This window comes from Plasmodium gallinaceum (assembly GCF_900005855.1).
Source record: "Plasmodium gallinaceum strain 8A genome assembly, contig: PGAL8A_v1_21, whole genome shotgun sequence".
In the NCBI taxonomy this organism is placed as follows: domain Eukaryota; phylum Apicomplexa; class Aconoidasida; order Haemosporida; family Plasmodiidae; genus Plasmodium; species Plasmodium gallinaceum.
The window spans coordinates 202,396-216,950 of record NW_021628323.1 but is presented as its reverse complement, the minus strand read 5'-3'; the positions used below and the strand labels follow the sequence as shown (position 1 = coordinate 216,950).

At 18.5% G+C, this 14,555-nt stretch overlaps 4 protein-coding genes across 4 annotated transcripts; 2 read left to right on the top strand and 2 right to left on the bottom strand.

Annotated features, from left to right (window-relative positions):
* Window positions 1–1,395: 1,395 nt before the first annotated feature.
* On the top strand, window positions 1,396–5,088 carry MSH6 (DNA mismatch repair protein MSH6, putative; the record flags this gene model as incomplete). The annotated part of the gene is made up of 1 exon (XM_028674261.1): window positions 1,396–5,088. One exon carries the CDS (start codon window positions 1,396–1,398, stop codon window positions 5,086–5,088), a length of 3,693 nt encoding a protein of 1,230 aa, XP_028530632.1.
* A 1,344-nt stretch (window positions 5,089–6,432) lies between these two features.
* On the top strand, window positions 6,433–8,514 carry PGAL8A_00026600 (conserved Plasmodium protein, unknown function; the record flags this gene model as incomplete). Its single annotated transcript, XM_028674260.1, has 1 exon — window positions 6,433–8,514. The coding sequence occupies one exon, from the start codon at window positions 6,433–6,435 to the stop codon at window positions 8,512–8,514; it is 2,082 nt and encodes a 693-aa protein (XP_028530631.1).
* A 729-nt stretch (window positions 8,515–9,243) lies between these two features.
* PGAL8A_00026500 (UDP-N-acetyl glucosamine:UMP antiporter, putative) lies at window positions 9,244–10,830 on the bottom strand (the record flags this gene model as incomplete). Its single annotated transcript, XM_028674259.1, has 1 exon — window positions 9,244–10,830. One exon carries the CDS (start codon window positions 10,828–10,830, stop codon window positions 9,244–9,246), a length of 1,587 nt encoding a protein of 528 aa, XP_028530630.1.
* Window positions 10,831–12,229: 1,399 nt separating this feature from the next.
* Window positions 12,230–14,047, bottom strand: ALP2b (actin-like protein, putative; the record flags this gene model as incomplete). Its single annotated transcript, XM_028674258.1, has 1 exon — window positions 12,230–14,047. The coding sequence occupies one exon, from the start codon at window positions 14,045–14,047 to the stop codon at window positions 12,230–12,232; it is 1,818 nt and encodes a 605-aa protein (XP_028530629.1).
* Window positions 14,048–14,555: the final 508 nt, after the last annotated feature.

Here is a 14,555-nt window from a genome sequence, read left to right as displayed (position 1 = left end):
ATTTTTTTTTTTTTTTTTTTTTTTTTTTTTTGAAACTATTTTCTCTTATTGAAATTTATTATTGTTTTATTTTATTTTATTTTACTTTATTTTTTTTTTTAACTTAAAATTTTAAAACTATTATCTAAGTTTTAAATTTAAGAAGAAAAGAAATACTTTTATAAAAACATAGTCTTTGTGAATACAATGAAATTATATTTTTTTTTTTTTTAAAACAAAAAATCTTTTTTTCTAATATTATGTTTAAATAACAAAAATTAATTTTATATATTAATTTTTTTTATACAGTTTTTAATATCTAATGTAAATAAATTACACACTATAGCTAAATTATGTGATAATAATAAATATTATTATAAAAATGTAATAAAAAAAAGAGAGGGATATTGAAATCTTTGTTTATATAATTATAAAAATATTTTTTATTTCTATATCCGTCTGTATATATATATATATATATATGTGTTTTTTTTTTTTTTTTTTTTTTTTTTTTTTTATCTTTTTTTATTTCATACGTCTATATTTAAATTTAAAAAAAAATTTAAATAAAAAAGATATAAAAATATGAATCCTTTTCAAATTATGGATATTTAATAATAATGCAAATGAAATTTTTAATAAAATTTTAATCGAGTCAATTATTTTTTTATATAAAAATTGCAGAGAATATCTATATATTATATATTTATATTATAGATATTTCAAAAATAATGAAAAAAAAAGTTTTTAAATATAAGTTCATTTAATATTAATATATATTTATATATATAAAAACATTATTTGTATATTTTTTAATTAACAATTATATAAAAAAAGAGGATATTTTTCTCATATATATATATATATATATATTTATATATATTCATATTTATATGATTCTTTAATCATTAGACACGATTAAAATATATGAAAAAAGGTTTAACTCTTTATAAAATTCATTGATGAAAAAATAAAATTAAAATAAAAGAAAATATATTTTTTCATCTATATAATGAATAATTTATAATTTGTATCAAAAACAAAATAATGAAAATCTTTATTACAAAATCATTTGTATATTCATATATATTTATAAAAGATTAGAAAAAAAAAAAAAAAAAAAAAAAAAAAAGTAAAATATATTAAGAAGTAATTATAAATCAATAATATATCAATGATTTATAATTTTTTTTTTCTTTTTAAAATGATATATGTAAATTTAATTTAGATTATAAAAAAAGTATGTTTTATTTTTTTTACAGTTTTTGAATATCTAAAAAATTGCTTACGTATAATATATATTTAATAAGTTAACAAAAATAATATTATTCATTATTTAATTTATCTTTGATAATTTAAATTTAATAAATACACATATATATATATATTTTTATAAATATTTGAAAAATAGAAGAAATGCCTGAAATTAATAAAGAAAATTCTTCATGCTTATCTAACTCAAATAAAAAACAGTCATCTATTTTAAGTTTTTTTAAAATAAATGATACTAAAATAAAAAAAAATGATGGAAATATCAATAATTTAAATAATAAAATAGATATAAAAAAAGAAAATGAAAATAAAATATGTGATAACATAAAGGATAAAGATGAGGATTGTTTAAATAATGACAATAAAAATTTTAACAATAATAATGATAAAAATAAAGTTGAATTAAATTCAAAACTAAATACATTAGATAACATTACATCTAATATAGAAAAGAACAATGAAAAAGAAAATATTAAGATAAGTAACAATCTATTTGATAATGATATTCATAAAAATAATACATTTTTTAATCAAGAGTGCATTCTTAATGAAGAGTTAAGCACAGAAGAAGATATTATTATAAAAAAGAAAAGAAAAATTCTGCTTGATTCTTCAAGTGAAGATATAAATGATAATAAGCAAAAAGAACCAGTTAAAAATATGAACAACAAAGGCGTTGATGACAAACTAAACAACTTATTATATCAGCCAAATCAAAAAATAGAAGAAACCCTATTTAATGAAAAAAAGAGCAATGATATAAAGTATATACAAAGAAGAAAAGGAGAAGATACACAAAAGTCTCAAGAATTAGATTTTTTAAGAAATAAATATTTAAGTTTACCAATTAGTATGACAAATGACAAATTCCGATTATATATAGAACAATATTTTTTGTATTGTAATACTTTTGAGTTCCCAAAATGGATACAACCACAATATATAAGGGATAGTAATCTCAATAACCCGGAAGATCCTAATTATGATTGTACAACTATGTGGACTCCTTCACCTGATCATAAATGGGCTCTTGAATATAAACAAGCTCATTATACTCCTGGTATGCAACAATTTTGGAAGATTAAAGCTAAAAATTTTGATAAAATAATATTTTTTAAAATGGGAAGATTTTATGAAATATTTTATATAGATGCATGTATTATGCATACTATATGTGGTTTGAATTGGATGGGTGGAGAACAGAAACCACATCTAGGATTTCCTGAGCAATCATTACATTTTTATGCAAAAAAAGTTATTAATAGTGGGCACAAAGTTGTTGTAATTGAACAAATGGAAACACCTAAAGAATTAGAACAAAGAAACAGAGAATGCTCAGGGCCAAAAGATAAAGCTATTAAAAGAGAAGTTAATGAAATATATACAAAAGGAACAATATTACATGATAATATGCTAACTGCTGAAACAAAATATTTAGTTTGTTTTTATTTTGATGAAATAGAAGAGCTTGAAGATTCCAATAATCAATCAAAAGTTAAATGTAATTTTGGGTTTGTTGTTAGTGATATTGCTACTTCATATATAGCAGTTGGATATTGCAATGATGATGAATCACGAATAGAATTGAGAACAATACTTGCTCAGTTGTGCCCTGCAGAAATTTTATATTGCTCAAAAAATATTAATAAAGAAGTGTTATCTATTTTTAAAAATATTGCAGCATCTCCTGAATTAACTAGTCTAAACAACTTTCCAAATATAATTACATCTTTAGATGAAATTAATAAATATTTTGAAAATATGCCTAAAAGTTTAGAAATTTATAAAGAACAAAATAGCGTAATTTGCGCATTTGGGGGATTTATTATATATCTGAGATCATTATTATTAGATAAGAAAATTTTTAAATTTTGCAAAGTAGAGCATTATGATTTATTTAAAAAGGAGAATTATATGGTATTAGATGCAACCGCATTAAAACACTTAGAAATATTAGAAACGCAATCAGGAGATACCAAAAATTCTTTATATGATTACTTGAACAAAACGTGTACTAATTTCGGTGCTCGTAATTTAAGAAGGTGGATATGTAGCCCATTATTGGATTGCAAAAAAATTAATGAAAGATTAGATGTTGTAGAGTTTTTAAAAAAAAATGAGCATATTTTATCACTTATTAGATTAAAATTAAAGAAATTACCTGATATAGAAAGACTATTAAACAAAATATGTATTCAAGCGTCACAAAGTGAAAGAGGTGCAGTTTTTTTTGATAATATTGTAAACACAAAATTAAAGGAATTTGTAACTTTTTTAAATGCATTTAAAGAAATGGATACTTTATTAAAGGAGATAAATACAATAGATAAAGATGATGAATTACCTTCTCGTCTCTTTGAGATTTGTAACACACCTGATAATAAAAAAAACGATTTAAAAGGATCTTATCCAGATATAGAACATATTACAAATGAATTTTTGCAAAAAATTGAATTTGATGGAGAAAAAGAATATAAACCTGCCGAAGGTTGTGATGAAATAATTGATGTGATAAATAAGAAAGAAAAAGATATTGAAAATAAATTAAATCAAATATTAACTAATATGAAAAAATATCTGAAAATACCTACTTTGAAATTTGTTCATGCAAAATATAAGTATGAAGTAGAGTGTCCTGATAATGTTCCTAAATCTTTTTTAAAGGATGTTGAAATTACATCTGCTAAAAAGGGTTATGTTCGTGTTCAAAATGAAGAAATAAAAAATTATGTAGAGATGTTAGATGACATTGAGCAAGAAAAAAAAGATGCTATTTATCCATTTTTTCAAAAAATTTTTCAATTATTTTATACACATTATGAAAAATATATATCTGCAAGTAGGTTAATCGCAGAGTTAGACTGTTTACAAGCATTTTCATATGTAGCTTTAAACACTTCTTTTTCATTAACTAGGCCAATACTGCACCCAATATGTTATGATAATAAAGAAAAGGAGAAAAAAATAAATGAAGAAAAGAAAGTAGAAGAAACACACAATTCTCAGAACATTCTTAATAGTAGTGAAAATAAAAAACCAATCTTAATTTTAGAGAATAATATTCATCCTGTTGTTGCTACACTGATGCCTAATTTTATTTCAAATAATATTTATATGGGATGTGATAAAGAAGAACAATCTACTTTGTTATTAACAGGACCAAATATGGGAGGAAAAAGTACCTTGCTGCGTCAGACAGCTATTTCTGTTATTTTAGCACAGATAGGTGCATTTGTACCTTGTACATATTGTGAATTAACTATTGTTGATAAGATTTTTACAAGGTTAGGATCAAGTGATAACTTATTTGAGGGAAAAAGTACTTTCTTAGTAGAGTTGGAAGACATTTCTAATTTATTAAAACAAAGTACAGAATACAGTTTAGCTATTTTAGATGAATTAGGTAGAGGAACTTCTTCTTTTGATGGAACAGCAATTGCATTATCCACTTTAGAACAAATATCGGATATAATTAAATGTAGATGTATTTTCTCAACACATTATCATTTATTAGTAGAAGAAGTTAAACATAATAAAAATATTTCTAACTATCACATGAGCTTAAGTATTGATGACGAACAAGAAAAAATTATATTTTTATATAAATTTATAAAAGGAGTGTGCCCAAAATCTTTTGGTATACATATAGCTAAATTAGCTGGTCTTCCAAAAGAAATCATTGATTTAGCACACGAAAAATCAATTTTATTTGAAAATGTAACAGATGAATTTTGTAAAATTATAAAATATAAAAATATTACACGTTCTTTATTAAATGCATTTGATGATCAAAGCTTAGCTTCCCTCTTTCACAAATTCAAAAAGGATTTTTCTTAAAACAAATAGAAAAAGAAACGAATTTCATTTTTTCATATATTAAAATTTCGTAATAATAACTTGAAAATATTTCATTAACATATACAAAATAATGAATTATTTAACATATTATATTAATATATATATATATATATATATATATATATATATATATATATATATATATATATATATAAATGTTATTAAGGAAAGATCTATAATTTTCTTTAATAAATAAAAAGACAATTGGCTTTTTTTAATTTTATATTTTTGTCAAAATAATTTCATTTCATTTTTTCACATAGTATATTCTTATTAGTTATATAGTATAATTTTATTAAATTCCTTTTTCAAATTTTTTAAAATTTCTTTCATTATTTTATTTTGTAAAAATAAATAAACTTTTTTTTTTTTATTATAAAATCTTAATATTTCTTTTTATTTTAATTTTTCTTTTTTTTTTTCAATATTAAACTAATATATTATATATTTTTCTTTATGAAAACAAATATTTTTAATGAAAACCATTAAATATTTTTTAATTATATCTTTTTTAAATTTTTATTTATTTTTTTTTTTCTTTTTTTTTTTTCAATATTATTTTAAACTAATATATTTTTCTTCATGAAAATAAATATTTTTAATAAAAACTATCATATATTTTTTAATTACATCTTTTTCAAATTTTTATTTATTTTTTTTTAACTTAGTCTTTTAGATATTAATTAATAAGAAATTAACTATTAAATTTTATATATATATATATATATATATAATTAATAAGCATACTGATAATTGAAAAAAATAAAAAATATTGTAAGAAAAAATGTATTTTTTAAATAAGCCTATATGTTTTAACTGATATCTTCAAATATAATGTATTGTTATTTTTTTAAAAATATATTTCTTTTGTACTAATTATTTTTATAACTATTTTTTCCTTTAATTTTAAAATAAATCTGATTATAATTTAAGAATATATATGAAAGTGTGTTGAAAAAATTAATTTTGAAGTACATTTTGATATTGAAAATTCTATATAATTTCATAAATAATGAAACAGACATGAATGTATGAACTGAAAGAAGAAATGCTCAACATAAATATTTAGTTAAAGAAAAACAGAGTAAAATATAATGAAATAAATTTGGATAAAAGGAAAATTATTTAGATATATATATTGTTAAAAAAAAAAAAAAAAAATACATGAAATTAGTGAATGCTAAATATATTCAAAACATAATATAATACTTTTGAATATTTATAATTTTTAGACTTTAAAAAACTATTTATATTAATTATTTGTATAAATATTTACATGAACACAACATTATATATATTTTTATATAACAAAAATGTATTAACATGAAATATTTTTTTTTTCATATATTATTTTACTATATTTATATAAAATATTTTTATAAAATAGTGAACGAATTATCATTAAGAAAAAAAAGAAATTTAATAGCAATTAATGCAAAGGATAGGCACTCCTTAAATTTAAGTAGAGGAGGAAATTTTATCAGACCGTTTTTAAATAAAAAAAATAATAGCAATAGTAAGAAAAAATTTGTTAAGAAGCTACTTTTTAAAAACATTTTACAAAATGAAAATATATTTTTAAATAAGGATGTGTTTTTAAAAAAAAGAGATAATTATATTAGTAAGATAGGAATTTTACTTAACAAGGAATGTCATTTTACAAAAAAAAAGAAAAATAAATGCTCCAGATTACTAGCTAAATTACCAGTTATAACCATAAATAAAAAATTATATCCAAAAGAACACAGTACAGATTACGAAAATGTGTTAAGGAAATATCATGTAACTTACATAAATTATAAAACTAGATTAAGGAGTAAAAAAGAAATTGATATACGTTCAATTGATGATTTATATGGGAAAATATATGATAGAAATGTTTTAAAAAAACAGTTTTATTTTTTTTTATATCATGATGATATAAACACATGCTATAATATCTTAAATGAAAATAGAAATGTACTAACAAGAGAAGAATCATTTAAAATATTAAATTCGTTACCTTACATTTTCTTTAATCATTTGAATTATATATACCCAACAGAAAATAATGTAGATGAAGTATTAAGTAAACTACTAAAAACGTACATTTTTCAGTATGGAAATGACAAAAATATTGATTTTTTAAATTTTAAATATAAATATAATGAATTAGATGAATATTGTCAACAATTAGAAAGAGATTTTATGAATGAACAAAGTCAATTAGAAAAAAAAAGACCGAATGAAAATTTAAGTAAGGAAGTTTTAGAATCAAATAAAAGTGATACAGTAAGTGTATTTACTACAAATAATGATAACTCTCTTGAGGAAAAGAAAGAGACTTTAAATTATGAAGACATTTATGATGATGAAAACAATACTAATTATGAAGAAAAATATAAACATATGAACTACGATTATAAAATAATTGAAGCAACGCAAAAATATAAAGAATTAATACATAAATTTAAGAATTATCCTCCTAATATAAAATTAGAAAAAGTACAATTATTGTATACAAAAATTTTAAGTATGAAAGGGAATAAAATATTTGAAGCATTTAGAAAACATGAAAGTATAAAAAAAAATAAAGAGAGAAAAATATATAGAAATGCAAGATTAAAACTAGATGTTAATAAGCTAACACCATACTTAAATGAACCAATCAAATATGATAAAAAAAAAAAAGAAGAAGTAAATAAATTATTTGAAAAATATGTAGAAGAGAAGGACTTAAAAAATTCTTGTTTAATAATAAGAAAATATACTAATTTAATAGATACAAAAAAATTGAAAAGCAGAGAAATAATGAAAAAGTTCTTAAAACTGCATGAGTACATATATAAATGTAATAAATATAATGAAAAAGAGTTGTCTCTTTTAAGAATGATCTATTATTCAACTGTTCAAAAACCTAGAGTTATCCGAAAAATATGTGAAGTAGGTATGTTAGATCAAGGAGAAAATATTACTCATAAAGAAGTATATGAGGAAGAATTAAATAGATACTTAAAACAAAGAAATGAATTATTTGATGAAAGGATGAAAAAAAAAAATATAAATATGGATGAAATAAGAGATTTCAGCTCAGCATATCCAATGGAATGGCTTCCAGTTATTCATAAAGATTTGTTTGAAGAAGTAGAAAAAGAAAGAAGTTTAAAAAATACAGACAAACATATTGTTAAAAAAAAAAAAGAATCTATTAAAAAATTATTTACTTCTATAACAGAACAAAATATAGACAATTCTTTAAATCCTCTTGAAATGGAAAAAAAAGATAAAGATAAGCCATATGATGAATTAAATGGAAAAAATGAATTAAAAATAGGAAGAAATATAATAAATTATAAAAAAATTATAAAAGGAAAAAATAAAAAAAAAAAAGATAAAACAAATAAACCAGACACAAAAACAACATAATTTTTTATAGAATAATTTATATATATAATCTTTGTATTATAATTAACATGTTTATATATATTCTATTATGAATCCTATTAAGCTTAATTAATATTACATTTAATACACTAAGAATTTTCTGAAATAAATTATTATTTATAATTAATTTTATATTTAAAAAAATTTTCGTTAAATTTATTGTTTATTGTAGTTTTTATTAATATATATCACAATAAATTAGTGGATTCTATTTTTTTTTTTTTTTTTTTTCTAATACTTCACAGGGTTATATATTTAAATATTTTTAGTTATATTTTTAGTTAAATATTTTATTATTGCATTGTTATATATGAAAAAAAAAAACCTTCATTATATAATATTATTTTTCTTTTTTTTGGTAATAGTTCTTTCCCATTTTTAAATATATCTATAATGAAAATATTTTTTCATTTTTAAGATATTTTTTTTTTTTTTATATATGAATTTATATAATATATATAATTTTCAAATTTTAAATAAAAAAAAGAAAAAAAAAAAAAAAAAATCTTTATTTAAAGCATATACAAATATAAATATTTATAATATTAATTTAATAAAATTAACAAATATCTAATATCTATGAAAAAAAGCAAACTACAAATTCATAAAAATTCCTTATAATGAACAATAATTTTGATACAGGGAAAAATTAGATAATACAAAAAATTTAGAAAGTATAACAAGAATATATATAATTTTTTAATTAGATAGTTAACAATTTTTTTTAAAATAAAGAAACAACGCAAAGAAAACAAATATCAACGAAATGAAAAAATTAAATGTAAAGTTAAAATCTTTAAAATACATAGAAGATATATATACATTAATTATTAGACTGATAGGAGTGATAAAGAAACGTGAAACACTATCAACATATTTAATAAAAACTGCAACAGTTAACCCACCAGTACTATGTAAAAAAATTAAGAAAAAAACATATATAAATTCATTAAATGAATCAAAATGCTGAAAAAAATAGTTTTTCAGTTTTTGTAAAAATAAAATTTCTTCATTTTTTATCTCTTTTTTTTCTTCTATATTAGACATTTTAAAATCCATATCTTTAGATAAATAATTTCTTCTATATTCACCTAATGGAATTTTATTATTAGAGTACTTATTAAATACTAGATGTACATCTATGTTTTTTGTTACTGAACCTATTATTATTGTAAAAAATGATAAGCACATACTTTGAAACCAGAAAGGAAATCTATAATTAGAATACAAAAATTCCAAATACACATTTGAAAATCCGCTTGTAAATGTAGCTAAAAAAGTAGTTAATGTTCCTATTAATATATTACCTATTTTATTATTATTATTATCAATATTATCAATACAAAAACTATTTCTATTATTATAATAATTAAAATTATTGTTACTTTTATTATTAGATTTAATATCACTCTCATAAATATTAATGTTGTTATTACTTATAAAATCATTATTTATATAATCAATTTCACCAAACTTTTTTCTGTTATTCCATAAAATATTTTTATTGATATTTTTATTCATAATTTTTTCAAATATATTTGCATTTTTATTTTCATCAAAAAAAAATGATAATACTCTGTTACTACTTAATGGTTTCTCTTTATGGTTAAGATATATGAAATTATTTTGATTCCTTATTCTTTCATTTAAATTATTATCCACTAATTCTTTATATAAATAACACTTACTTGTATTATTATCGATAGATGCATTTATTTTTTTTTTATATGTAGGATGATTATCATTTAAATTATAATCCTTCAAACATACCAAAGATAAAAATAAAAATATAATAGAAAGCATTTGTGTATTCCTAAATTTCTTTTTTAAAATTAATAAACTAAACATTACAACTGTTAAAATTCTAAATTGGTATAACAATTGAAATAATGGGGTTGGAATATTAGAGAGGGATATAAAAAAAAATATATTCTGAATATAATATAAAGTACTTGGTACTAATAGAGAAAGCATATATACTTTTTTTCTCGTAATTATATCACCTACATTTTTACTAACTAATTTCAAACTAAATTTATTTTCATTAAAATAAAAAAGGAAAGAAACACAAAATTTTATTATTTCTGATAAAAATATTATGCTTTCATTTTTCATTTTATAATTTATGTTTTTAACTTTCTTCATTCTTATCATCAATAAAGTTAAAACAGATTGTACTGTTAATACAACAAATAGTGCTGCTTTAAAAAATAAATCATTTTTAAATATATTTTTATCATTTCCATTATTTTTATATCTAGTTTTATTTATTCTTGTTGAATATTTTTTAACTTTCATTTCTTTCTCTTATTATCTATAATACATATATATATATATGATGTTGATAAAGTTTTGTTTTTATTTCTTTTTATGCCCTCTATATTTTATTTTCTCTTATTTATAATTTTTTTGTGTTCCATATAACCTTGCATCATTAGGCTTATAGGAATATTAATTTAATAAAAAAGCAATTTTTTAGTGATTGGTTTTCATTTATAATTTTTCTTTTTTTAATTTTTACATTTATCTATAGATATTTTTTTAAAACAGTAAAGTTATTATTTTACCAATGAGAAATTAAAGATTTTTAAAGTTAAATATAGATACATTTTATTAAAAATAAATTTGTAATTATATAAGTTATATGGAAGTACATTTCAATATTAAAAATATATATATTTAAATATTAAATATTAATTTTCTAAAAATTTATATAAATTTCTAAAAATTAAAAATAGATATTTCAGTGAATAACAATTTCATATTTTAAAAATTAAATGAACTCTATTTTTATATTATTTATCTATAAAAAAATATATTTTATTAAAAAATAAATTATTAAAAGAACTTCAAAAAAATAAAGAACATATCTATTTTTTTCAAATTATAAATACATAACTAAGCATGCATATTTAGAATTTATCTCTCAACTTTCCCACTTTTTTATTTTTTTTTATTTTACATTATTAATGATATTTTATCTATCATTAATCATTTTTGAGTAATTAACAAATGTAATTCATTTTTTCAATTTTTATTTTATTCTTATTTTTTTTAAGAATTTTATTCTTTGTTTTTAACTACATATCATTTATTAAATACTGTATTATTAAGGTATAGAAAAAAAATATGAAAAAAAAAAAAAATAAAATAAAACAAAAAAAAAAAAATATATATATATGTTGATTAAAAAATATTATTAATGTATACACACTAAAATATATATAATAAAAATAAAAAAAAATTTTTTATTCTTTTTAATTTTATCTTATTTATGAAATAATTTTTACAAATTTTCAGTATATCAAGTAGAAGAATACTTGATTAATTTATATATAAAATAAATTCTATATAAAAAAAAACAAACTATTAAAAATATAGATATTAAAATTTTTTATTATTACAAAAATAAAAATAAAAAAAAAAGTAAAACAAGTACTAAATATATATGGTAAAAATATTTTTTTAAAAATAATGAATAATAATATATGAAAATTTTTTAAACCTCACTATGTAAAAAATAAAAAAAAAAAGAGAAAAATCATTATATTTTACATGAATAAGATTAAATTTATTTTGGTAGAAAAATGATATTTATATATGCATATATGTATATATGTATATAAATGTATCAATTTTTTTTAAGTATCAAAGAAAAAATAATACATATATATATATATATATAAATATAAACAAATTAACATTTTCTATTAATAATGTCAAAACCATATTCTTCATATTCTTTTCTTGTAACAAAAAACGAATTAAAATTTTTAAAGGATGACAGAATACTACCACCTATCCATGACGAATATTGTTTATAATATTTACCCTGATTGAGAACTTGAATACATGGAAAGTTATCATTATTATTTATATCTAATTGATTAAATTCTTTAGTGAATCTTTGATTGAAATTATTAAATAAAGTAGTTGATCCTGTTAAAATAATACTACTTGCTAATTCATTTTTATATTTAATAGATGTTACTTTTTTTAATAAATTAAACAAAGTAGTAGATATTCCTTCAAATTTCTCATCTTTTGTAAATAAATTATTTAAATGATTACTCAATTTTGTATCATTTAATAAAGAAGGTGTAAACAATATTTCTGGTGCTATATTACTAAACTGACTAATATTTATATTTTGTCCATCTGGTAATATATATATTTCTATATTTTCATTAAAATTCATATTCTTTGCATCATTTATTTTATTTTCATTATCTGCCACCTCACATAAGTAAGTTTTTAAATCTTTTAAAGGATTATATTTTGCTTTATTGTGATAAGATAAATCAATATTTTCTTTTTTATATAGTTTTCTATTTTTTTTATAATATTCATAATATGGAACACAATATTCTTTATTATATTTTTCTAATAATTCCTCTAAAAATAAATCAATAGTATTACCACCTATATTATAAATTTTATAATTTTTGTCATCAATAACTCCTTCATTACAAAAAGAAAAATCTGTATAACATGAGCCAATATCAACTACTGAGCAAATATTTTTATTATATGCAAATCCGCTTAATATAGATTTTGAATTAAAATAAAGAGCAGGAATTTTATATTTTTCAAATAACAATTCAGATATTTTTGTTTTTATTTGCTTATTTCTTTTATTAGGTAAAGATAATAAATAAGAAAAGGTTTCTATGTTTTCATTAAAACCACAATTAACATTATTATATTTATTTATCATATTTTTTATGCTACCAATATCAATAAATTTGTTCTCAAGTATATCAAAATCAAAATAATTATTATTGTCAGCCCATTCTCTCAATATCTTCATTTTGTCTTCTTTATTATCTTTGTTTATTTTTTGTTCGCAGCTATTATTTTCGCATTTTCTATTGTCATTTTTTCCATCTAAAATAGTTTTACTATCCATATCAGTTTTGCATGATTCTTCTTGATAACTTTTCTCTTTTTTTATTAACTCATTGTCTACGTTATTTTCTTTTATTACAACATTTTCATTATTATTATTTAAATTATTTTGATTGTTTTCATTTATATCATTTAATTCTTCGCATTTATTTTCATTTTTATTACTTTCTTCAATATTATCAGAAAATTCGTTTCCTATATCTGATTGCTTGTATAACTTATCACCCACATATTCTTTTATTCTTTTTTCAAATAACTTACATATATATCTATCTCCAATAACATTCATAAATAAAATTCTCTCAAATACATCTTCATTTATATTAAAATAATTCCTATTATCAAGATACAAACAAGGTTTAACTTTGACATTTTCTAAAGCTTCTAAGTAAAACAGAGGATATATTAAATTAAATTGATGAAATTCTTCTTTTGAGCACAAACACTTTTTATAAATTTCATCTTTTACTTTTTTATATATATCAAGCGGAACACCAACATTTGAACTAAAAATATTTAAAGGATTTTCATCTCCAGAATATCCTATTTTCGTATTTTCAAATCCTAAATCAACAACTATGCTTAAAATATCATTATATGCATCCATTTATGTATATATATATATCTATATATACACACATAAACACATATACATTAATAAAAAATCGAAAAAAAGGAAAATAAAATACACTAAAATATTTTTAAAAAAATATATAACACTAATAAAAATGAGTATATAATTTATAAAAAAACATAAATGTAAACATACATAATTATAAAAAATCTGATCAAAAAACAATATTTTATACACGAAAAAAAAAAAAAAAAAAAAAAAAAAAAAGAAAAAAGCTATAGAATAATGAAAATAAAGATTATAAAAAAAATGTATATTATAAACAATTAATATTATAAATAAAAAAATGAAAAGTAAAAACGGTAAAAATAAAGTGTATTAAAAATAATTAAAACTTGAATCTATAAGAAAAAAAAAAAAAAGAAGAAAAAAAAATTTTTTTAGAATTTATATTGCTATTTTATTCTTTCATAACAGTACTGCAAATATAAATTATATTAGTTTTTTTTTTTTTTTTTTTTTTTTTTTTTTTTTTTTTTTT